The sequence below is a fragment of the Macrobrachium rosenbergii genome, chromosome 14 (genome assembly GCF_040412425.1).
Source record: "Macrobrachium rosenbergii isolate ZJJX-2024 chromosome 14, ASM4041242v1, whole genome shotgun sequence".
Taxonomy (NCBI): Eukaryota; Metazoa; Arthropoda; class Malacostraca; order Decapoda; family Palaemonidae; genus Macrobrachium; species Macrobrachium rosenbergii.
In genome coordinates, this window is record NC_089754.1 from 31,578,961 (window position 1) to 31,603,917 (window position 24,957).

The window sequence follows — 24,957 nt, forward strand, 5'->3', positions numbered from 1 at the left end:
ATGGGTAAAGGTTTTTATGCTGGCGTCCAAACGATGACAGTTGAGCAGTGTGAGCCTGGTGCTGACGGCAGCAAGAGTGATTGATGTACGAGAAAATGGACCATTATATACATCGCCTCTCACATCATCCCAAAGGCATGGGTGTTGATGATATAACTCTATCAAGCTCAAAGTTAACTCATGAGACCAGTAAACCTTGGACTGTTTAAATGTAGGGAATAACAGAAATGATAGTTCATTGACATTGATGAACAACGTAACTTTGTAAGTCAGACAACGACTTCTCTAAACCCACCCCCCTATCCTATCTTAACTAGTAACAAGCAAAGCCTAGTGACTTCGATAATCATACGAAAAAACCTACACAGTACAGAACATTGCCACCGTTTCTCCGTTTCCGGGGTCACATCGAACAAAAGTTCGATCATGTGGACGCAGCCTAAGTATGATATTTTGTAATTTATTTTAGCTGACAGTTTTTAAGATTTTTTATATGTCCTATTTGCAGTGTATTGTTGGAAATATTAATTAAAACAGATATAATGGATACAGTAAATGTTGGATTACCGTGCAGGCATGGCTACTGTTAGCTTTACGACTTCAGCAACAATAATACTAAGAACTGTATATGAAATCTGGAGGTTGAAAACCTTGAATGAAAATTCCGAAAGTTTTTTTTAGTATAAAAAAGTGGAAGCTCGTGCAACCTGTCATAAAATACACAAGAAACGAAAAATACAGGTAGCCTTCAGCCCTTCAAACTTTCATAAACAAATGAAAAGTGAAGTTAAGAACAATATTCAGAGAGAAAGGGGCCAATAAATGTTAAATAGATTCAGTTAAGAAAAAACCTACAGAAAAGAAACACTGGCGAACACGTTTAAAATCACCACAATACCTGAAAAACAAGAGTTACAGAATACCGCACTGCATTCTTGGCGAGTTTAGTACGACTCATTGCCGTCCCAACTCATGGCCGGCTCAACTCACCGCCGCCCCGTATGGGGGTAGTGCCGTCAGTACACCTCACGGGTTGCACTGTAGGCATTACTAAAGGTTCTTTGCAGCGTCCCTTAGGCCCCTAGCTGCAACCCTTTTCATTCCATTTACTGTGGCTCCATTCATATTATCTTTCCTTCATCTTGCTATTAACCCTCTCCTAACAACTATTTCTTAGTGCAACTGCGAGGCTTTCCCCTTGTTACACCTTTCAAACTTGCCTACTCTCAATTTACTTTCCAGCGCTGAATGACCTGATGGGTCCCAGGGCTCGGCCTTTGGCCTAAACTCTGTTCCATTCCATTCCATTCCATTCCAACTCATCGCCTCAACGAACTTACGCTAAAAATCGAAATTCACTGAGAGACACCTTTATTTAAAACACATTAAATAACAACAACAAAAACAACCAAATTACCCAATTACCCACAAATGACCCAGTTACCAACTCAACTATTCGTCAACTTAAACGATAACTTGAATCATTAATAACCTTTCGATGCTGGCAACTTCAGTTTAAAATTATTCCAAAAAGCCCTTTACAGTGGAGGAAGTTTTAAGTCAGCGAGGCAAAGAGAAGTTTTCACATAGTGGATATTTGTTCATTTTTGATCAATTTAGTAAAACAGACAGTGATTTGATGATTTGTGATGCGAACAACTCAGCATATGTACTTAAAGCAAGAATCCACACAAGATTTGGAAACGCAGTGAAATTCATAAATACTCACACCCATGACTCTTTACCAATAAGAGTAGAAGTGGCAAAGACGATTACAAAAATGACAACTCGAGCTGAAGAGGCAATGGAAAACCCAAGTGAGGTAATGAATGAAGTTTTGGCTAATGTTTCCCAAGCGGTACAAGGGTCGCTTCCTTGTTCGTCTGCTCGACAGAAAACTACTCGACGGAAACGGAATGAAATGAGCGTCCTCCACCAGACCCAATTGACCTTCATCAGTTAGCAATCCCTGATGAATATGTGACCTACGAAACAGAACCAAGCCAGAAAGATTTTTTTATTAAATGACAGTGGTACCGAAGGAGACAGAATCTTGCTATTTGGAAGGAGAAGTTGGGGTCAACATTTGGTTTCATCAGAGGTTTGATATGTAGACGATAGCTCCCAAGTTATTTTCTCAGTTGTATATTGTACTGGCTCAAAAAGTGGGGGTGTCATCCCAGTACTTTATGCTTTTTTATCTAATAAACAGAAAGATACATATTCAAGGTTATTTATTTTTTTTTTGCTCTTTTTTTATTTTTTATTTTTTTTATTTTGATTTTTAGCGTAAGTTAGTCGAGGCAATGAGTTGGCCGGCGATGAGTGTGTGGTGCTGAGATGGCGGCGATGAGTTGTACCATTTCGCCCTGGACGGGTAGTGCCGTCAGTGCACCTCACGCGGTGCACTGTAGGTATTGCATAAGTTTCTTTGCAGCGTCCCTTCGGCCCCTAGATGCAACCCCTTTCAATCCTTTACTCCACCTCCTTTCATATTCTCCTTCTTCCATCTTACTTTCCACCCTCTCCTAACAATTGTTTCATAGTGCAACCGAGAGGTTTCCCTCCTGTTACACCTTTCAAACCTTTTCACTCTCAGTTTCCCTTTCATCGCTGAATGACCACATAGGTCCCAGTGCTTGGCCTTTGGCCAAAATTCTATATTCTATTCTATTCAGTTCTTCCGTTAAAAGAATATAAATGATCTCCAAACTTCCTCAGAGGTAAACTTGACCTTCTCAGCACTGTGTTCCCGTCCCGCCTCATTTAAGATTCACCATGAGAGATTGCATTAAGGGACCCATCATCGGCCCGACACAAGAGAGGAGCTGATCTTGTAGTAATCGAATTAACATGATCTCCTTACAAGGTGTAGATATAACAGGGGTGCCGCAGGGTAGTCATATAGGCTCTTGGAATTTGCATCACAAAAGGAGGACCACATTTTTTTTTTTTTTTTTTGCTTATTTATTTCATGCAGACATCGTCGCGAACTTTATGGTTTTGTTTTTGGTTTAGTGTATGTATGTGTGTGCAGGGTTGCTTGTGTGTTTGTAGTATGTGTGTGTGTGTATTTTCAGGGTTAACTTTTGTGTAAGGTTAAAAGGGATTTTAACTGAGTTTTCTCAATAGCGTTCAATTTCCTAAATGTTTTTGTCATTTTTAATCCATCCAATATTTATAAGCTTACCAGCATAATGCACATCCTATATAATAAAGGTATATCAAGGAACAATCGATACTTGTGTTTTAAAACCCTAGAGTGAAGGACAAATTAGTTAATTTATCAATAAAGGAAATGAAAGAGCGGAAAAGGAAAGTGACGGAGAAACGTAGGAGGTATATAAAGATAAAACGACAGACTTGTGTCTTGAAAGAAAGAAGGTTCCAGTAGTCTCAGAAAACTCGTCCGCAGAAAAACTTCTAAATTTTAGAGGCAAATTGTGATGAAGCGGCTTAATGAGTATCAAATGTCTTCTTGAAAGGTGGAGAGACCCTGTCAGGTCAACGAATCACTAGCCAAAATAGTACCTGGGAAAAGGGAAAATCTTGTACCATCTCACAGCAAAGACTAGATCTAGTGAAGAATTAAAGCCTCAGTATTAACTGGATAAATCAGCATCTTGACTAACTGCCCTTGTAGGAAGGAAAACTAAAATAGGAACCTCTATAAGAGAGCAGTGTTTCTTAACATAAAAAATGGATATTGAAGAAAATGGGGCGTTAGTGATAAAACAGAACCCACATTGACAAATTTAGAAACATGGACTAGATTACTCAAATATAAAAATCAAAACAACTTTTAGAATGGAGGCTTACAGCCATTAACAAGACATTTGGTAATCCAAGACTTGTATCTGATCTGACGAAGAATTTCGAGATAAATGAAAGAAAATGAATGGCAAAACGTCGGTCAAATGTTGACATACGAGAGAACTAAACATCTTTGACAGGAAGAATGTTTTTCAACATAAATAATACCTGTCATCAAAGAGGAAGATGTCAGTTTCAAGATGTCTAGAAATATAAGCAAATCAAGGCCAGCTTGTTAGTCCAGCTTTACATTCTCTATGCCTGGCCTCTATACCTACAAACTTTCAAACCTCAGATCTAAGAACAAAAGCCTGTGTCCCATTGTTTGTAGTAGCATTCATTGCGATTTCCCAAAAAACCAGCAAAACGAGGCCGCGTCACCTATAAAAAGATCAGAACTTTTTTCATGAGTTCTTTGGCCAATATCATCTCCTACATTCACACACATTCGGTATCACCTCTTTCCAAAAACAGTTCCAGACAATAGGATTAAAGATACGAAGAGGTCGTCTTCATTCCAGCTCGCTTGCAAAGGCACTTGGCATTCACCGGAGGAATTCTTCATTGCCTCGTGTCAGTTAGTGATTCGGCGTACAGTACATGCGCTAAGAATTACATGTGTACGTGTACGCGTACAAGCGCGGGCTGGTATGAAAACGAATGTTTATGCAAAAGGACCGTCTGGTTTTCCAGGTATTTTGTCATTAAAAAAGCCTGCGGATAATTGAGTGTATTCCATGTATACGTCGATCGATTCTAAGATAGTCCATTCTCTCTCTCTCCCTCTCTCTCTCTCTCTCTCATGTTTCTTCTTCGTCACCATCTGGCGGCCCCTTCTCTATCTCTTCCTCTTTCGTGTTTTTCTTACTCCGTAGTCTCTCTTGCTCACTCAATTATAACTTATCCTTTCTCCCACTCCCACTTTCTGTCTCTTTCTGTGCTTTTAGTATCTCTCTCTCTCTCTCTCTCTCTCTCTCTCTCTCTCTCTCTCTCTCTCTCTCTCTCTCATGTTTCTCCTTCGCCTCCATCCCCACCCCCTCTATCCCTTCCTCTCTCTTGTTTTTCTCACTCAGTAGTTTCTCTCTCTCTCTCTCTCTCTCTCTCTCTCTCTCTCTCTCTCTCTCTCTCTCTCTCTATGTTTCTCCTTCGCCTCCATCCCCAACCCCCTCTATCCCTTCCTCTCTCTTGTTTTTCTCACTCCGTAGTTTCTCTCTCTCTCTCTCTCTCTCTCTCTCTCTCTCATTTATAACTATGATTGAACACTCCAGCACCTTCAATCAAGGTTGATACTTCATCTTTGACCTTTGGCAGGCTGATTAAGTGTTAACTGATTAATTACGTTATATATCTTCTGGCGTCGGAGACACCGGGTTAGTGACGCCGAACTTTTGTTTATCTATTATTCCTGCTTTCTAAGTGAAATATAACAGAGTGAAAATACAGGAAGGGTTCAGTTACATCAGAACTTTGTGTTCTTCAGGGCACGAAGTGATGTTTGCATCCTTTTGTCTGTGCTTGTGTGTGACTTACACCCCGTAGGGGGGTAGGGCCGTCAGTGCACTCCATGTGGTTAAGTTAAAGTATACCTTAGTTTTACCAGACCACTGAGGAGCTGATTAACAGCTCTCCTAGGGCTGGCCCGAAGGATTAGACTTATTTTACGTGGCTAAGAACCAATTGGTTACTTAGCAACGGGACCTACAGCTTATTGTGGAGTCCGAACCACATTATAGCGAGAAATGAATTTCTATCACCAGAAATAAGTTCCTCTAATTCTCCATTAGCCGGCCGGAGACTCGAACTCGGGCCTAGCGAGTGCTAGCCCACAACCCTATCGACTCGCCTAACGAGGAACTACTCCGGTGCACTGTAGGCATTACTTAAGTTCTTTGCAGCTTCCCTTCAGCCCATAGCTGCAACCCCTTTCATTCCTTATACTATAACTCCGTTCATATTCACTTTCTTTCATCTTACTTTCCACCCTCCCCTAACAATTTTTTAAAAGTGCAACTGCGAGGTTTTCTTCCTGTTACACCTTTCAAACCTTTTTGCTCTCTATTTTCGTTTCAGCGCTGAATGACCATAGGTTCCGCCGCTTGGCCTTTGGCCTAAATTCTGTTCTATTCTATTGTGCGAGTTACCATATCTCAAGAATGGTTCAACGGAGCTTGATGACACTTGGCATATAAATACATAACGATCCCTTACTGAGATAGCCTCCTGGTGAAATCGACTCTGAGCTGATTATTTGTCGTCATAGAATCCATCTCACCCATTATGAAAGAGAGATTTTCAGTAGTACAAGATGCTTCATAACCGAATATGCATTCACTTATGCTGAGTAGGAAAATGGAAATTAGTCGGCAGACATATTCACTCTCTCTGTTGCACGCTCTTGCATGTTACTTCTACCATTTTTCTCTGCTATCATATTCATTTTTACTCTGTTTCTTTCTCTGGCTATTTTTTTTTTACTCTCCTTTTCCTCTCTACTTTCTTGCACGTTTTTCTTATCTCTCTCTCTCTCTCTCTCTCTCTCTCTCTCTCTCTCTCTCTCTCTCTCTCTCTCATCTTTCTTCTTTGCCCCCCCAAGTTTTTCCGTCTCTCTCTTCTTCTTCTTCCCTTTTAATCTCTCTCTCTCTCTCTCTCTCTCTCTCTCTCTCCCTCATCTTTCTTCTTTATCCTCCAGAGTCTTTCCGTCTCCCTCTCTTCTTCTTCTTCTTCTTCTTCTTCTTCCCTTTTAATCTCTCTCTCTCTCTCTCTCATCGTTCTTCTTTGCCCTCCTAAGTCTTTCCGTCTCCCTCTCTTTTTCTTCTTCTTCTTCTTCCCTTTTAATCTCTCTCTCTCTCTCTCTCTCTCTCTCTCTCTCTCTCTCTCTCTCTCTCTCTCTCTCTCTCTCTCTCCCTAAAAACAAGTACTCTAATGAGTCCTTTCTCATGGATCATGGAAATTACACATTCACATCAGTCAGTCCAGCGATGCCTCTCCCAATCTGCAACAGACAAATTAGGAAAATTCCCTGATGTTGCAACCAACGAGTTTTTCTACTTTTTTTATTCAGTTTTTTGCTCATTTGCTCCTTAAAGGCGTGGGAATCTTTGCTGAATTGTTATTTATTCGGTCTTTGTTATGGGTTTTTTATATAGAATTTGTGGAGAATTTATTAGCTGTATAATGTTTGAATCATTGAGGACAAATGATGTGCATATGTGTGTGTATACACACATTTATATATATATATATATATATATATATATATATATATATATATATATATATATATATATATATATATATATATATTATGTATATATAATATATATATATATTATATATATGTGTGTGTATATATGTAAATGATGTTTTTGTTCATTATGAAACCACCTGCTAACTACTTGACTCATAATCTGTCTATTATTTATCGCAAATTAGCTAGAAGGAGTTTTTTGCACATTTTTGAGATTTGGTGATGCTTCTCCATTAGATAAAGTCGATTATGGTATCTCTAACAATACTGATTACTGCCCAATTACTGTACCTGTCATATTATCTAAATTCTTTTAATATCTGTTGACAAAACGTGTAAATGCTTATGTTTAAGGAAATTATCTGCTCCCTAATTGGTAGTTTGGCTTTTGCAAGGCAAGGTTATTGCTTATGCTAGTCTTCCAATTGCCAGTGACATGCAGAAATCCCTAGATTCTAGTCAGGAAGTTCGTATGATTGATCTTGGCTTTAGTGATGCTTTTGGCATGCAAATCATGTGGCCTTTGTTTTCAAACTTAGCCAAACAGGAACTGGAGGAACCAATTTTTAGTGTTGTTATTTAATTCTTAAGTAATAGACTGGAAAGGGTATTTTCCAATGGTCAGAACATTGACTACAGGAATTTATTCACAGGTGTACCTCAGGGTAATGTTCCTGGCCCGTTACTCTTTACATTTTATACACAGGATATGTGTTTTGGATTTGAAAACAGGCTTATTGCTTATGCAGATAATGCTACTCCCTTTGCATCGATCCCCTCTTCTGAGTACAGACCTGTGGTTGGTTAATTTCTGAATAGAAACTTAGCTGAAATTTGTGCATGATGAAAGTCACAAGGGCTTGAAGTTAATTCCTAAAGAAACCCAAAGTATGAATGTAAGTAGGTCTAGGATATTGAATCCTCTTCCCACCCCCACACACACAACCCCGGCCAAGATCTTTCCATTGACAGGGTTTCTTTAACTTCCAGCAACTCGTTTAGAATTCTAGGTCTCATTCTTGATATGTGTACAATGTATCTCTTCGTCATTTCCACAAAAATAAGTGAATAAGTCCTTCGAGATTCTTAGAGACCTGTCTATCTTTGTTGTGAATATTGCTCCCCCTATTTGGTCCTCTGGCAGCTGTGTGCTAATTATTGAACAAAAACTTTAGTTCTACATCAGATCCCTTATCCCTGATCTTAATATCAATCTTAGGCACCGTCGTCCGGTTTGCTTTTTGTGCATTCTGTTAAAGACACTGAATCATCCTGACCACCATTAGCATTCTGATCTCAGATTATATTGTGCATTCTGTTTAAGATACTGTATCAGCTCGACCGTTTTTTGCATTCAGACCTTCCCAGATTATATCGTTCACCACGTATTGCTAGATATGCAGGTAATTCTAACTCTCTTGCACATCCTTCTATGAGGTTCACTACCCCACAGTTCTTTAGAAGTTTCATTCCTGTCGCGACCAAATTGTGGAATGGCTTTGTTAACACTGTGGTTATTGTTGGAACTTAAAAAGTTCAGACTTAGAGCAAACGCTTTTTTTTTCAGTAGACTGACATGAGTCTCACTTCATAGTTTATTTGTTATTTGTCGTATCTATTTTACTTGGTCATTTATCTTATTGTTTTATATTTATTATTTTTCTTTTATTGTTTATTCATTGCTTCTCACTTTCAATTTCTGTACACGGTTGCTTTTCCTGTTTTAACCTTTAGGCTTGTAGGATTTTGCTTTTCCTGATTTAACCCTTAGGCTTGTAGGATTTTGCTTTTCCTGTTTTAATGTGATTTAGGCTTGTAGGATTTTTTTTTTCCTGTTGTTTAACGGTTTTGCTTTTAGGCTTGTAGTGATTTTGCTTTTCCTGTTGTTTTTAACCCTTAGGTTTTTGTAGGATTTTGCTTTTCCTGTTTTATGTGATTTCGGTTTTGCTTTTCCTGTTGTTTTATTGTAGGATTTTGCTTTTCCTGTGATTTAACCCTTTTCCTGTTGCTTGTGAGGATTTTGCTTTTTTTCCTGATTTTTTAACCTTTTCTTGTTGTTTGTGGATTTTGCTTTTCCTGATTTTGATTTAGGCTTGTAGGGTTTTGCTTTTCCTGATTTAACCCTTTTAGGCTTGTTTTATGTGATTTGGTTTTGCTTTTCCTGATTTAACCCCTGTTGCTTGTAGGATTTTGCTTTTCCTGTTTTTTTAACCCTTTTAGGCTTGTAGGATTTGGTTTTGCTTTTCCTGTTGTTTTAACTTTTCCTGTTGTTTGATGTGAGGCTTGTTTTATGTGATTGTGATTTTGCTTTTCCTGTTGTTTTAATGTGATTGTGGTTTTGCTTTTCCTGTTGTTTTATGTGATTAGGCTTGTAGGAGGTTTTGCTTTTCCTGTTTTATGTGATTTAGGCTTCCTGTTGTTTTAGGATTTTGTTTTTTTCCTGATTTGTTGTTTTATGTGATTTGGTTTTGCTTTTCCTGCTTGTTTTATGATTTTGCTTTTCCTGTTGTTTTAACCTTTTCCTGCTTGTTTTAGGATTTTGCTTTTCCTGTTTATGTGACCCTTTTTGCTTTTTGTTTTATGTGGTTTTGCTTTTCCTGATTGTTTAACCCTGTGATTTGGGCTTGTTTTATGTGATTGTGATTTTGCTTTTCCTGTTTTTGTTTTAGGCTTTTAGGATTTTGCTTTTCCTGTTTTATGTGATTTAACCCTGTTGGCTTGTGGTTTTGCTTTTCCTGTTGTTTTTTGATTTTGGTTTTTTTCCTGTTTTTAACCTTTTTAGGCTTGTATGTGATTGAGTTTTGCTTTTCCTGTTTTTTGTGATTTAGGCTTGTAGGATTTGATTTTTCCTGTTTTAATTTGGTTTTGCTTGTAGGATTTTGCTTTTCCTGTGTTTTATGTGACTTTTCCTGTTGTTTTATGTGATTGTAGGTTTTGCTTTTCCTGTTGTTTTAACCGGTTTTGCTTTATGTTTTTGATGTGATTTTGGTTTTGCTTTTCCTGATTTTTTATGTGATTGTGGTTTTGCTTTTTTGTTGTTTGATGTGATTTTGCTTTTCCTGTTTTTTAACTTTTCCTGTTGTTTTATGTGCTTTAGGATTTTGCTTTTCCTGTTTGATTAACCCTTAGGCTTGTAGTGATTTTGGTTTTGCTTTTCCTGTTTAACCCTTTTAGTTGTTTTATGTGATTTTGCTTTTCCTGTTGTTTTATTGTGGTTTTGCTTTTCCTGTTGTTTTATGTGATTTTGGTTTTGCTTTTCCTGTTGTTTTTGTAAGATTTTGCTTTTCCTGTTTTAACCCTTTTCCTTGTTTTATGTGATTTTGCTTTTCCTGTTTTTAATGTTAGGGTTTGTAAGATTTTTGTTCCTAATTTATTTTGTTTTGCTTTTCCTGTTGTTTTAGGATTTTGATTTTGCTTTTCCTGTTTTAACCTTTAGGCTTGTAGGATTTTGCTTTTCCTGATTTAACTTTTAGGTTTTTAGGATTTTTGGTTTTCCTGATTTATGTGATTTAGGCTTGTAGGATTTTGCTTTTCCTGTTTTTAACCCCTAGGCTTGTAGGATTTTGCTTTTCCTATTTTATCCTTTTTGTTGGCTTGTAGGATTTTTGCTTTTCCTGATTTAACCCTTGGGCTTGTAGGATTTGGTTTTGCTTTTCCTGTTTTAACCGCTGTAGGTTTGTGTGGATTTTGCTTTTCCTATTTTAACCTTTAGGCTTGTTGTTTTTTTGCTTTTCCTGATTTAACCCTTAGGCTTGTAGGATTTTGCTTTTCCTGATTTAACCCTTAGGCTTGTAGGATTTTGCTTTTCCTGATTTAACCCTTAGGCTTGTAGGATTTTGCTTTTCCTGTTTTAACCCTTAGGCTTGTAGGATTTTGCTTTTCCTGTTTTAACCTTTAGGCTTGTAGGATTTTGCTTTTCCTGTTTTAACCCTTAGGCTTGTAAGATTTTTCTTCTCCTGATTTAACCCCTAGGCTTGTAGGATTTTGCTTTTCCTATTTTAACCTTTAGGCTTGTAGGATTTTGCTTTTCCTGATTTAACCCTAATCTTGTAGGATTTTGCTTTTTCTGTTTTAACCCTTAGGCTTGTAGCATTTTGCTTTTCCGAGGAGGATTGCAACGTGGCTTATAATAATAATAATAATAATAATAATAATAATAATAATAATAATAATAATAATAATAATAATAATAATAATAATAATAATAATAATAAATGGCAACAGTCCACATAGTCAATGTCCAATTAATCATTGTTGGCTTCAGAGTGAAAAAAGTTGAAAGACTGAAAAGTACATGAAAATGAGACAGAGAGAAGAAGAAAGAAGAAGAAGAAGAAATATAAAGAGTTTAAGACGAGGAGGAGAGAGAGAGAGAGAGAGAGAGAGAGAGAGAGAGAGAGAGAGAGAGAGAGAGAGAGAGAGGAACAAAACAGCCCGTATAGAAATTACCACCAACGGAAACGACAACATTTTCAGTTGACAAGAAGGCTGTCGAATTCTGACTAGTCATTCACGTCCACTTGTCTTTCTAGGCCCGGAATGATTAATGGCTTTGTCAAAGCAAAATCATCGCTTCTGGTAGCTCTGGGCATCTACAGGTTCATTGTTGGGCAACGAGAGAGAGAGAGAGAGAGAGAGAGAGAGCTATTGGTTAGCGTTCTATACTGCATTTTGATCTTCGCTCTTTTTTCTTGTTTTATTACATGAAAATAATTTTCTCCGTTTCCAGCAGAGAGAGAGAGAGAGAGAGAGAGAGAGAGAGAGAGAGAGAGAGAGAGAGAGAGAATTAAGTACATAGTGTCCATTTCTGCATTTTCATACTTTGTTCTTTTTCCTTTCATATTACATTTGAACACAATTTTCAGAGAGAGAGAGAGAGAGAGAGAGAGAGAGAGAGAGAGAGAGAGAGAGCAGTGCATAGTGTCCATTTCTGTGTCATATTACATTTGAACACAGTTTCCGTGGAGAGAGAGAGAGAGAGAGAGAGAGAGAGAGAGAGAGAGAGAGAGAAGAGCAAATACTGAATGTCCCATACTGCATTTCCCTTTGTTATCTTTTTCCTTTCATTTTGCATGCAAATACACACACACACACACAGAAAGAGAGAGAGAGAGAGAGAGAGAGAGAGAGAGAGAGAGAGAGAGAGAGAGAGAGAGGGGGGAGGCGGGGAAGGGGCTCTGTTAAGCCAAAGTATGCTTGTATATACGTGCGGGTAAATGAAGGTATAAATACTTTCAGAACTATATTTTAATTGTATTTAATAACTGATTTATATGTAATGAATGCAGGAAGTGTAATCACAGGCTTATACAGTATATATGAACATGCATATATACCTAAATTGACAATTCGTCCCTAGTTCGACGAACATGGCGTAAGCCATTTCTTCCCCATTTTGAGAAAACGGTCTTCAGAGATGTTGGTATTATTCACTGCTTCTAATCAGCTCATCTTTTGAGGACATTTGGTTTGAAAATGGGGCAACACAGACAGCTGATGTTCAGATATGTTACAGTGCCAAAAAATGAGTCACTTTGGCTGGGAAGCTCAAAAACTTTAAAAAGAATGGGTTAAACTTTAAAAAGAATGGGTTACGTCAGTTAGTCAAAACAGGGACGAATTAAATGACAGAACTGAACTCCAGCTCTCAAGCAGGATTCGAACTCGCGTCTTCCGAGTTTAAAGTACACAATTTAGTGCTAGACATGTGCCCACCTACTATGTTGTCTCAAGTGTAACTCAGTTCAGTATATCTTAGTTTAACCAGACCACTGAGCTGATTAACAGCTCTCCTAGGGCTGGCCCGAAGGATTAGATTTATTTTACGTGGTAAAGAACCAACTGGTTACCTAGCAACGGGACCTACAGCTTATTGCGGAATCTGAACCACATTATAACGAGAAATGAATTCCTATCACCAGAAATAAATTCCTCTAATTCTTCATTGGCCGCACGGAGAGTCGAACGCTGGGCCAACAGCGTGCTAGCCGAGAGCTCTACCCACCCCGCCAATCAAGTGTAACTGTACGTGGCATATATGACTGCTGTGACTGACAATCACATGAGAGAAACAGACGTCAGCTCTCGAGGGGATTATATGGCGTATATACTCGACTATTTTTATCCACTGTGCAGTATTTTTACAAGTAATTATTTTCAATATGTTCATCGTCATCATTACTATCATATAGGTAATTATTTCTCGTGTTCTGTTAGTCAGTTATCGCTAAGGGAGTGTTGTATCACCTGGAGAGAAAGATACGTCAACACCTTACTTATTTATTTATTTATTTATTTATTTATTTATTTATTTATTTATTTATTTATTTCAAAACCGGTTTTAATGTCCATATTTTCTCAAGTTGAATAGATCTATTTCGTCCCTTTCAGAACAATCGGCGTTGAAGAAAATTCTTAGGTATTTGCACTCCACATTTGGCTAAATGTGAATTCCAAGTCTACGTTACCTCAATTCTTCTTCTTCTTCTTCTTCTTCTTCTTCTTCTTCTTCTTCTTCTTCTTCTTCTTCTTCTTCAAGGTCAACCTCCTGCTGGCACGGGCTCTTGCTATGAAAGCAGCCCTTAATTAAAACTGACCCCAGATTGAGAGAGAGAGAGAGAAAGAGAGAGAGAGAGAATGAACAAGAAACTCGACATAGTCAATAGAACTGGCTCGATTCGTTCTTACGAGCTCAAGATTAGCCATAATTGTTTGTCGGAGGAACAGCGCCTGGGGGAGGACACCTCCGTGCAACATCGAAAACAAATAAGTAAAAAACGACAAAAGGGAAGCAAAAGAAAACGACAATTGCTCTCGGGCCGCACGCAAACGGAACGACAATAACTGAAGCGTGTTCGAGTAATAGGTAAGATTTAGCAGAGCTGAAGACAGAAATTCTAAGAAATCTCTGCTGTTGTAGATTTTGCTTTAATGTTTAATTCATGAGGTTGAATAATGTTTGGTTAGGTCAGTGAGTGGATGGGTGACCACCATTGAAAATGGTGGTAATAGGTAAGATTCAGCAAACAGATAAATAGAGAAATTCTAAGAAATCTCTGCTGTTATAGATTTGACTATTATGCCTAATTCATGAGTTTAGACAATGTTTGGTCAGGTCAGTGACTGAACGGGTGACCAACATTAAACAAGTAAAAAATATGCCGATTTTCTTTGACGCAATCAAGTTTTCTGTACATCGTATAATCAAGGCCACAGAAAATAGATCTATCTTTCGGTGGTCTCGGTATAATGCTGTATGACCCGCGGCCCATGAAACTTTAACCACGGCTGGGTGGTGGCCTATCCTATATCGTTGCGAGACGCACGACTATGGCTAACTTTAACTTTAAATAAAATAAAAACTACTGAGGCTAGAGGGCTGCAATTTGCTAAGTTGATGATTGGAGAGGGGATGATCAGCATAACAATTTGCAGCCCTCTAGCCTCAGTTTTTTTTAAGATCTGAAGGCGGAAAGAAAAAGTGCGGACAGAAAAAAGTGCTGACGGAGACAAAGCCAGCGCAATAGTTTTCTTTTCAGAAAACTAAAATGGTGGAAATAGTTAAGGCTGAGCTGAGATGAAGACAGATTCTCTGAAATCTCTGCCGTACAGATCCGACTTTCATGCCTTATTCATGAGGTTCAATAATGTTTGATTAGGTCAGTGATTGGACGGGTGACCATCAATGAAAATGTTTACAAACGGCTTTGTAAATGGTCAGTACTTGGATGGGTTCCAATGTTTTCAAACAATATTGTAAGTGTCAGCACTTGGAAGGATCCCTGTGTTTACAGAAAAATTGTAAATGGTCAGTGCTTGGATGGTTCCAGTGTTTACAAATAGCTTTGTAAATGGTCAGTGCTTGGATGGGTCCCAATGTTTGTAAACAACATTGTAAATGGTCTGTACTTGAATGGATTCCATACCTGTTGCTACTTAAGATTTCGTTAGTAGCAATTATGGGTCTGTTAGCATCGGCAGTGGGTCACAGATAGGCCTGAAATACCAACAGGGACACTACGAATTATACCGGATATTTAACCACCAAGTCTATGACCCACAACATTCAACTAACTTCCAGGTGCATACTTCACTGCATAGGACAGCAGACGCACAATTGAGCTTAGTGGTATGTTCGGCTCTCTCCCAAATCGCTTTCGGGTCACTCTCGCTTTTGATGAGTGTCTTGACCGCTAGACCACGCTCTCTCTCTCTCTCTCTCTCTCTCTCTCTCTCTCTCTCTATATATATATATATATATATATATATATATATATATATATATATATATATATATATATATATATATATATATATATATATATATATATATATATATATATATATATATATATATATATATATATATATATAAGTATATAGTATTATTATATATATGTGTGTGTGTGTACATATATGTGTGAATGTGTGTAAGTGTAATTACGATCCACCCGTACGTCACAAACGAAAAATATCTCTAGATCCAGGAAAGTAACAGCATTTGGTAACAGCGTCCATGACTAGCTAGCGTACAGCTGCCACATAAGCATTATCAAAGGCTGCAGTTGCACCTGCACAAGCCTAAAAGGGCCATCTCTCAATTGCATATGCAACTAACTTCCGTATGCAGCTAAGTTTCCCCTCCCCTCCCCTCTTCCACACACACACACACACACACATACATTCACCTTCTTTGAGGTCTAAGGCAAGATTTTATTCCGGGGCTGTAAAATACAGGTTATTTGTTTTAGCATGCAAATTAGGGTTATACAGGTGTGTTAAGATCGTAGGTCACTGAAGTGGGAATCTTGTTTGGCCAAATATTTTCATAAGATCGTAGGTCACTCAAACGTGAATCTTGTTTGACCAAATATTTCCATATGATCGTAGGTTACTGAAACGTAAACCATGTTTAGCCAAATGTATCCATAAAAGACCGTAGGTTACTGACACCACATTTAACCAAAGATTTCCATAAGATCGTAGGTTACTGAGGTTACTGAAACCACATTTAACCAAAGATTTTCATAAGATCGTAGGTTACTAAAACCACATTTAACCAAAGATTTCCATAGGATCGTAGGTTACTAAAACCACATTTAACCAGATATTTCCATAAGATCGTAGGTTACTAAAACCACATTTAACCAGATATTTCCATAAGATCGTAGGTTACTAAAACCACATTTAACCAGATATTTCCATAAGATCGTAGGTTACTGAAACCACATTTAACTAGATATTTCCATAAGATCGTAGGTTACTAAAACCATATTTAACCAGATATTTCCATAAGATCGTAGGTTACTGAAACCACATTTAACCAAAGATTTCTATAAGATCGTAGGTTACTAAAACCACATTTAACCAAAGATTTCCATAAGATCGTAGGTTACTGAAACCGCATTTAACCAAAGATTTCCATAAGATCGTAGTTTATTAAAACCACATTTAACTAGATATTTCCATAAGATCGTAGGTTACTGAAACCACATTTAACCAAATGTTCCCGTAAGAGCTTAGGTCACTGAAACGTGATCCATGTTTAGCCAAATGTTCCCGTAAGATCGTAGGAAACTGGAGCGTGAACCTTGTTATATTTTCATAAGATTGAAGGTCACTGAACCGTAAACTGTTGATTAGCCGAATGTTCCCAAAAGATCGTAGGTTACTGAAACCACATTGAACCAAAAATTCCATCAAGATCGCAGGTTACTGAAACGTTACCCATGTTTAGCGAAAATGTTTCCATAAGATAGTAGGTTACTGGAATGTGAACTCCGTTTACCCAAATGTTCCCCTAAGATGCACCCCATTACAGGTATCGTTCGCATCTTAGACATTTTAGACACATTTCCTGCAGATGGAGAGTCCATACATTAAATCAGAAGTCAAAATAAACAGATGGAACGGGTAGATACCCAACAACTAATCCAGCCTCCAAAATAAGTTCTTAAAAAGCCCCAAGGGACGATGTTTTCTATCTCATGACGAAACCGGCGCTTCTCTCAAATAAACAAAACCGGTTTCTTCTTCTTCTTCCATTTTAGGCCGAGAGGGAATGTCGCGGGGCGGTAAAAAAAAAAGCAACAAAAGACTGCTTTTATTATTATTCCTCCTCTTCGTTATCCTTCGGAAACTCTGTGTGTGTGTGTGTGCGTGCGTGTATGTCCTTCTTTCTTGCCTTCTCATTAAGGAAGCCAGGTGCAAAAGGCGCCGCCATAAACGAGAACTAGCTCCAGATTTTTCACCGAGCAGAACGGGGTACTGAAAGAACTCGGCAATGTCACTGTAAGTCTTTCGCTCTGACTTAAAAGAATTCAAATAAATAAATTCTAGAGACTGGAGGTAAGCCCTAAGACGTCCGCCCGTCCGTCCGTCACACATTCTTCAGACGCGTCATATATATATACATAATAATCTCCTGGTTAAAAAAAAAGTAAAAGGGATGCTGATGAAAGCGAGGGAAAATAACAGGAGATGAGAATTATCACGCGTTGGCAAATCAGTGGCAGCTGCTGGTACTGCACCTGTTGGCCATCAACGACGCGTCTCATTGGCCGGCGAGGAGAGCCAGACACGTGCTGATAGCCAATGGGAGCGATTCGCACATGCGACACCGTCGATTTTAAACCAGTCATGCGACTCGTTACAAGACGGCCTTACCCAATAAGTGCGATGGTCACAGGAGAAGCCCAGGAAACATTGCCCTCAGGGCTGGGGTGGCTTCTAGACTTGAGAGGGATAATCGGGCGAAAAATGTTAAATATCATCAGTCATGGTCAATGTTTGATGTAAACTGCCACTGCTGGGGCAGCTTGCAGAGATGCCGAGTCTCTCTCTCTCTCTCTCTCTCTCTCTCTCTCTCTCTCTCTCTCTCTCTCTTCGGGAGGCTAGGTTAACTAGAAACGACCCCGGACCGTCAGGCACTAAGGCATAACCCTGGTCAAAACACCTGCCCCTTCCTGAATACGGATAAGTTTAATATGCCTTTCTTTCGCTACTTGGAATTGCAATCATTCTTTTGCCTCTGAGGTACGTGGCTTCTTGCGAGTATCCCTGGGACCATTGAAAACACTCGCAGGTCATAAAGTATGCCTTGAGAGAGAGAGAGAGAGAGAGAGAGAGAGAGAGAGAGAGAGAGAGAGAGAGATTAGTAAATGATTAATTTTTATGAATATAGACCCTAGGAATTTTATTTTGTGTTTATGTCTTACCCTGGAAATTTTGCAGTTTAAAAGCGTAATCAGCAAATTCAAGGTCACTACATTTAACTATATCAATAATAAAAATCACCAGGATTAACATACAAATAATATATGGATTACGAAAAGCTACCAGTATTGATCTAGTGTAATTTAAATCATCAAAAAGCAAAAACTAAATTCACAACATTGAACACCACAAAAAAAATAATAACAATAAATAAAATAATAACAAAAGCATATGACAACTAACAAATACTGGTTTTTCTAGTCAGTGTTGCCAGGTCACCTAGAATTGTCAATGAACTCTAGTCTACACTACACTAGTTTTCCCTTTCAAATGACTTACTGACCCAGAGACCTAGTGAGGAGCCAAAGTCGCTTAGCTCTACGGGGTTTCCTCGTAACATTTCACTCGTGGCCTGAGGCGTGGATTGGTTGTCTTGAAATCAGTTAATTAATTCATTTATCTTAACCAGGTGAGAAATTATGTCTTTAAGGGTAGACTGGAGTTTAAGACTTGATGGTTCACCTTAATAAATATATATCTCGTTTATGGTGGCAAATGATATTTTATTGCCTCCTTATTTGACCATCTGGAAACTGGTTTCCCAGTTTCTTTCCCCATAAGAGGGTAGTGCCGTCAGTGCACTTCATGCGGTGCACCGTAGGCATTGCTTAAAGTTCTTTGCAGCGTCCCTTCGGCCCCTAACTGCAACCCCTTTCATTCCTTTTACTGTACCTCCGTTCTTATTATCTTTCTTCCATCTTACTTTCCACCCTCTTCTAACCACTGATTCATGGTGCAACTGCGAGGTTTACCTCCTGTTACACCATTCAAATGTTTTAGTTTTCTGTAAAAGAAAACTTTTGTGCTGGCTTTGTCTGTCCGTCCGCCCTCAGATCTTAAAAACTAGCGAGGTGAGAGGGCTGCAAATTGTTATGTTGATCATCCACCTTCCAATCATCAAACATACCAAATTGCAGCCTTCTAGACTCAGTAGTTTTTATTTTTATTTAAGGTTAAAGTTAGCCATAATCGTGCACCTGGCAACGATATAAGACAGACCACCACCGGGTCGTGGTTAAAGATTCATGGGCCGCGGCTCATACCGAGACCACCGAAAGATAGATCTATTTTCGGTGGCCTTGTTTATACGCTGTGCAGAAAACTCGATTGCGCTGAAGAAACGTCGGCGCATTTTTTAATTGTTTACTGTCAGTTTCCGTTTCTCCGCTGAATGACCTCATAGATCCCAGTGTTTGGCCTTTGGCATAAATTCTGTATTCTGCTTTATTTCTCTATTACCAATTTCGTTTGGTAAGATTGTTTCTTAAATCGTAAGCATCGAACCTAGAAATGAAGGGAAAAATTACACCTGTAATTATAAAAGCAATTGATTTAACTTTTCTAGTAACTAGGAACATAGTATTCTATAAAATAACAATTCTCTTGCTCTTGCTTACTCTTAAATACTGATAAAACAGAGTACTCGTTATTCATCATAAGCAGTTATCTAACATCGCCTTGATCGGTTTTTCTGAGTCAAGACGTCCACACCAGGCCCCTAATTTCTTTGTAACTCCTTATCACACTTACGGGATGCTTTGGGGCATGTTTCGGTTTGGCATAAGGCCTGCTTGATCTAAAACATTCCTTGATTAACACAACTGACAAGAAAAAATGCCCAGATTAACATAGTCGACCCAATAGAATGCGCCGGAATGTGCTCGGCAGCAGTTCTCTAATCCGGCACCGCTAGTACTCGTACCTCCCCCTCTGAAAGAGCCAGCTATTTGGTATGAAACGCTGAATTATTGTCTGTGCCGCTTCCGTGAAAATAGTCAATCAGTTGTCTTTGCATGACAAGCACTGAATGTATCTTAATAAGTAGTCTCTCTGTTATCTTGAATTATTTTCTTACTTAAAGTCATCTGTGGATGCTCTCACGCAGATAGGTCTAATGTCTTAAACCATCTTGCCAGTAACCTTATGAGACTATTCTTGGTGTCACTAACTTTCAAATCTTCAAATATACCGTATTTCACGTTGCTCTTCTAAACATTTTCATTGACTCATGAAACTATTACAATATCATTTTGTTTCTTGCATCCTTTGATACCTTGAGCGCCTTTGCGTGAGACTTCGTAAAGATATTCTAAGTGCTGAAATTTCTGATATCTGTGATCTTCAACAATGTAACATTGTTCAAAGGAAGTAGCTGATAATGGCTACCATTTGAACACATTAGTTTCTGTGTTCAGGATCATAAATTAATATAAGAAGGTTTGAATCTGTAAGTTGGGCCTAGTAGTAGAAAGTCTGGTTACAAATAAAAGCAAAACAAACACACACACACATACACACAACACGCGCGCGCGCGCACACACACACATGCACACACACAATGAAGCTGACGATACAAAGATAATGGTTTCAACTTTTTTTCTGGAATGTAGGTCTACTTTCTGTTATGCCTACTGGCAATTATCATGTTTATATATAAGGGACACAACTGCAATGTATGTAGCGCTAGACAAGTACGGTTAGTGGCAGTAACTAAATTATTTTGAGCTAGTTAGTTATGCAAAAATGATCATTAAGAAAGAACGATCACAACGTATTTGAATGAAAGCTTCTTGTTGAAGTATTACTGACATTAGACCAAAAACTTCTTTATATCGCCCGTTAACACCCACTGACACAGAGTCCTGGATCCAACCTCTAGAAAAATAAAGTAAAATAAAGGAAAAAATTAGAAATTCTGAGAAATAATGGAAACTTTACAAAGGCCCGTTGGAAAATTGTTTCCGCTTAGTGTTCCAATATTAGCCTGACCCAGACATGGACTGAACGTCAAAATCGATTCTAGATAAGAGCTGTCATTACGGATGATTAGCACATCGTTTCCGGAGTATAACGTTTCACTTCAACTTTATATTTTTCTGATTCTTTTTTATAGCAGAAAAAATTCTGGCAAATGAACCAAGCATAAAAAAAGCAGTTCAAAAGACCCCGGTCTTTTTCAGAGTGAAATAAAACCGTAAAATCAAACAGGCATACTCGTATATAAAGCAGTTTAAAAGATGCAGGAACATTAAACCTAATTTTTCAAATGTCTGGAAATGTGAAGGTCTAAGAGAAAATCTTCTACTGTGCTGTCCTTGACTGAATTTCCAAACTAGAGACAAGATGTATTATTTTTTTTGTTTTTTTACATGGTTGAAATAAGTACAGTTGTGAACAGAATGTTACAATTGAGTTTTTTATGGCAGATTGGGGTATAAAAATAAGATATTATGATAATTTAGTCATCATTACAATACATACTTACACACACGCACACATACATACATATATATATATATATATATATATATATATATATGTGTGTGTGTGTGTGTGTGTGTGTGTGTGTGTATATATAAATGTATACATATATATGTGCATATATATATATATATATATATATATATATATATATATATATATATATATATATATATATATGTCTGTGTGCATGTATATGTCTGTGTACATGAATATAATAAATCTAGCATTCTTTCAGTCAACATAATCAGAAAAAAACTCCAACGCGTATTCAAGTAGGACTTTAAACGAATGGAAATCGAAGTAGTATCTCCTCTGCACTATCATTCCTCCTAGAGAGAGAATTGACTCTCATCTATCATGCAAAAAGAGAATTAAGAATTGACTCTCACATGTCATGCAAAAAGAGAATTAACTCTCACCTATCATGCAAAAAGAGAATTAACTCTCACCTATCATGCAAAAAGAGAATTAACTCTCAACCGTCATGTAAAAAGAGAATTAACTCTCACCTATCATGCAAAAAGAGAATTAACCATCACCTATCATGCAAAAAGAGAATTAACTCACACCTGTCATACAAAAAGAGAATTAACTCTCACCCGTCATGTAAAAAAATAATTAATTCTGACCCGTCATGCAAAAAGAGAATTAACTCTCACCCGTCATGTAAAATGATAATTAATTCTGACCCGTCATGCAAAAAGAGAATTAACTCTCACCTGTCATACAAAAAGAGAATTAACTCTCATCTGTCATACAAAAAGAGAATTAACTCTCACCTATCATGCAAAAAGAGAAATAACTCTCACCTGTCACATAAAAAGAGAATTAACTCTCACCCGTCATGCAAAAAGAGGATTAACTCTCACCTGTCACACAAAGAGAATTACTCTCACCTATCATGCAAAAAGAGAATTAACTCTCACCTGTCACACAAAAAGACAATTAACTCTCACCTGTGATACAAAAAGAGAATTAACTCTCACCTGTCACACAAAAAGAGAATGAACTCTCACCCGTCATGCAAAAACAGAATTAACTATCACCCGCCATGCAAAAATAGAATTAACTATCACCCACCATGCAAAAAGAGAATTAACTCTCACCTGTCACACAGAAAGAGAATTAACTCTCACCTATCATACAAAAAGAGAATTAACTCTCACCCGTCATGCAAAAAGAGAATTAACTCTCACCCGTCATGCAAAAAGAGAATTAACTGTCACCCGTCATGCAAAAAGAGACTACCTGTGAAGTAAAAAAGATAATTAACTCTCACCCACCATGCAAAAAGAGAGTTAACTTTCACCTGTCATACAAAAAGAGAATTAACTCTCATCCTTCATGCAAAAAGAGGATTAACTCTCATCCTTCATGCAAAAAGAGGATTAACTCTCACCCGTCATGCAAAAAGAGAATTAACTCTTACCTGTCACACAAAAAGAGAATTAACTCTCACCCGTCGCACAAAAAGAGAATTAACTATCACCCATCGTACAAAAAGAGAATTAACTCTCACCTGTCATGCAAAAAGGGAATTAACTCTCAGCCGTCACACAAAAAGAGAGTTAACTCTTACCTGTCACGCAAAAAGAGAATTATCTTTCACCCGTCATACAAAAAATAGAATTAACTCTCACCTGTCACGCAAAAAGAGAATTAACTTTTACCTGTCATACAAAAACAGAATTAAGTCCCACCCGTCATACAAAAAAAGAATTAACTGTCACCCGTCATGCAAAAAGAGAATTAATTGTCACCCGTCACGCAAAAAGAGAATGAACTCTCACCCGTCATACAAAATGAGAATTAAGTCTCACCCTTCACTCAAAAGGAGACTTAACTCAGCTGTCACGCAAACAGAGAATTAACTCTCATCCGTCACGCAAAAAAAGAATTAACTCCACCCGTCAGGCAAAAAGAGAATTAACTTTCACCCGTCATACAAAAAGAGCATTAACTCTCACCTGTCACGCAAAAAGAGAATCAACTCTCACCCGTCACGCCAAAAGACAATTAACTCTCACCTGTCATGCAAAAAGATAATTAACTCTCACCCGTCACGCAAAAAGAGAATTAACTCTCCCGTCAAAAAAAGTGCTCTCACCTGTCACACACTCTCACCCGTCACGCAAAAGACAATTAACTCATGAACTCACCCGTCACGCAAAAAGAGAATGAACTCTCACCCGCCACGCAAAAAGACAATTAACTCTCACCCGTCACGCAAAAAGACAATTACTCTCACCCTTCACGCAACAAGACAATTAACTCTTACCCGTCACGCAAAAAGACAATTAACTCTCACCCGACAAGCAAAAAGACAATTAACTCTCACCAGTCACGCAAAAAGACAATTAACACTCACCTGTTACGCAAAAGGACAATTAACTCTCACCCGTCGCGCAAAAAAACAATTAACTCTCACCTGTCACGCATAAAGACAATTAGCTCTCACCCGTCACGCAAAAAGGCAATTAACTCACACCTGTCACGCAAAAAGACAATTAGCTCTCACCTGTCACTCAAAAAGACAATTAACTCTCACCTGTCCTGCAAAAAGACAATTAGCTCTCACCCGTCACGCAAAAGACGATTAACTCTCACCTGTCGCGCAAAAAGGCAATTAATTCTCACCCGTCACGCAATAAGACAATTAACTCTCACCCGTCACGGAAAAAGAGAATTAACTCACCCGTCATGCAAAAAGAGAATTAACTCTCACCCGTCATGCAAAAAGAGAATTAACTCTCACCCGTCATGCAAAAAGAGAATACCTGTCATGCAAAAAGAGAATTAACTCTCCCTCGGCATGTAAAAAAAGTTAATTTTCACCTGTCATTCAAAAAGAGAATTAACTATCACCTGTCATGCAAAAAGAGAATTAATTCTCACCCGTCATGCAAAAAGAGAATTAACTCTTACCTGTCACACAAAAAGAGAATTAACTCTCACCCATCATGCAAAAACAGAATCAACTGTCACCTGTCACACAAAAAGAAAATTAACTCTCACCCGTCATGCAAAAAGAGAATTAACTCTCATCTGTCACACAAAAAGAGAATTAACTCTCACCCGTCATACAAAAAGAGAATTAACTCTCACCTGTCACACAAAAAGAGAATTAACTCTCACCTGTCACACAAAAAGAGAATTAACTCTCACCCGTCATGCAAAAAGAGAATTAACTCTCACCTATCATACAAAAAGAGAATTAACTCTCACCCGTTATACAGAAAGAGAATTAACTCTCACCTATCTTACAAAAAGAGAATTAACTCTCACCCGTCGTACATAGAGAGAATTAACTCTCACCTGTCATACAAACAGAGAATTAACTCTCACCTGTCATACAAAAA

General features: G+C 38.1%; 1 protein-coding gene across 1 annotated transcript; it reads left to right on the top strand.

Moving 5' to 3' along the window:
- LOC136845520 (uncharacterized) lies at window positions 1–24,896 on the top strand. Its single transcript, XM_067115699.1, has 5 exons — window positions 1–76; window positions 22,005–22,199; window positions 22,632–22,848; window positions 22,953–23,092; window positions 24,571–24,896. Exons 1-5 carry the CDS (start codon window positions 1–3, stop codon window positions 24,894–24,896), a joined length of 954 nt encoding a protein of 317 aa, XP_066971800.1.
- Window positions 24,897–24,957: the final 61 nt, after the last annotated feature.

Coding starts and splice junctions, on each gene's coding strand:
- LOC136845520 (XM_067115699.1), top strand. CDS start 1: ATGGGTAAAGGTTTTTATGCTGGCGTCCAAACGATGACAGTTGAGCAG. Junction 22,200..22,631: donor AAGAGAATTAACTCTCACCC/GTCATGTAAAAA, acceptor ATGCAAAAACAG/AATTAACTATCACCCGCCAT. Junction 22,849..22,952: donor CATGCAAAAAGAGACTACCT/GTGAAGTAAAAA, acceptor TCATGCAAAAAG/AGGATTAACTCTCATCCTTC.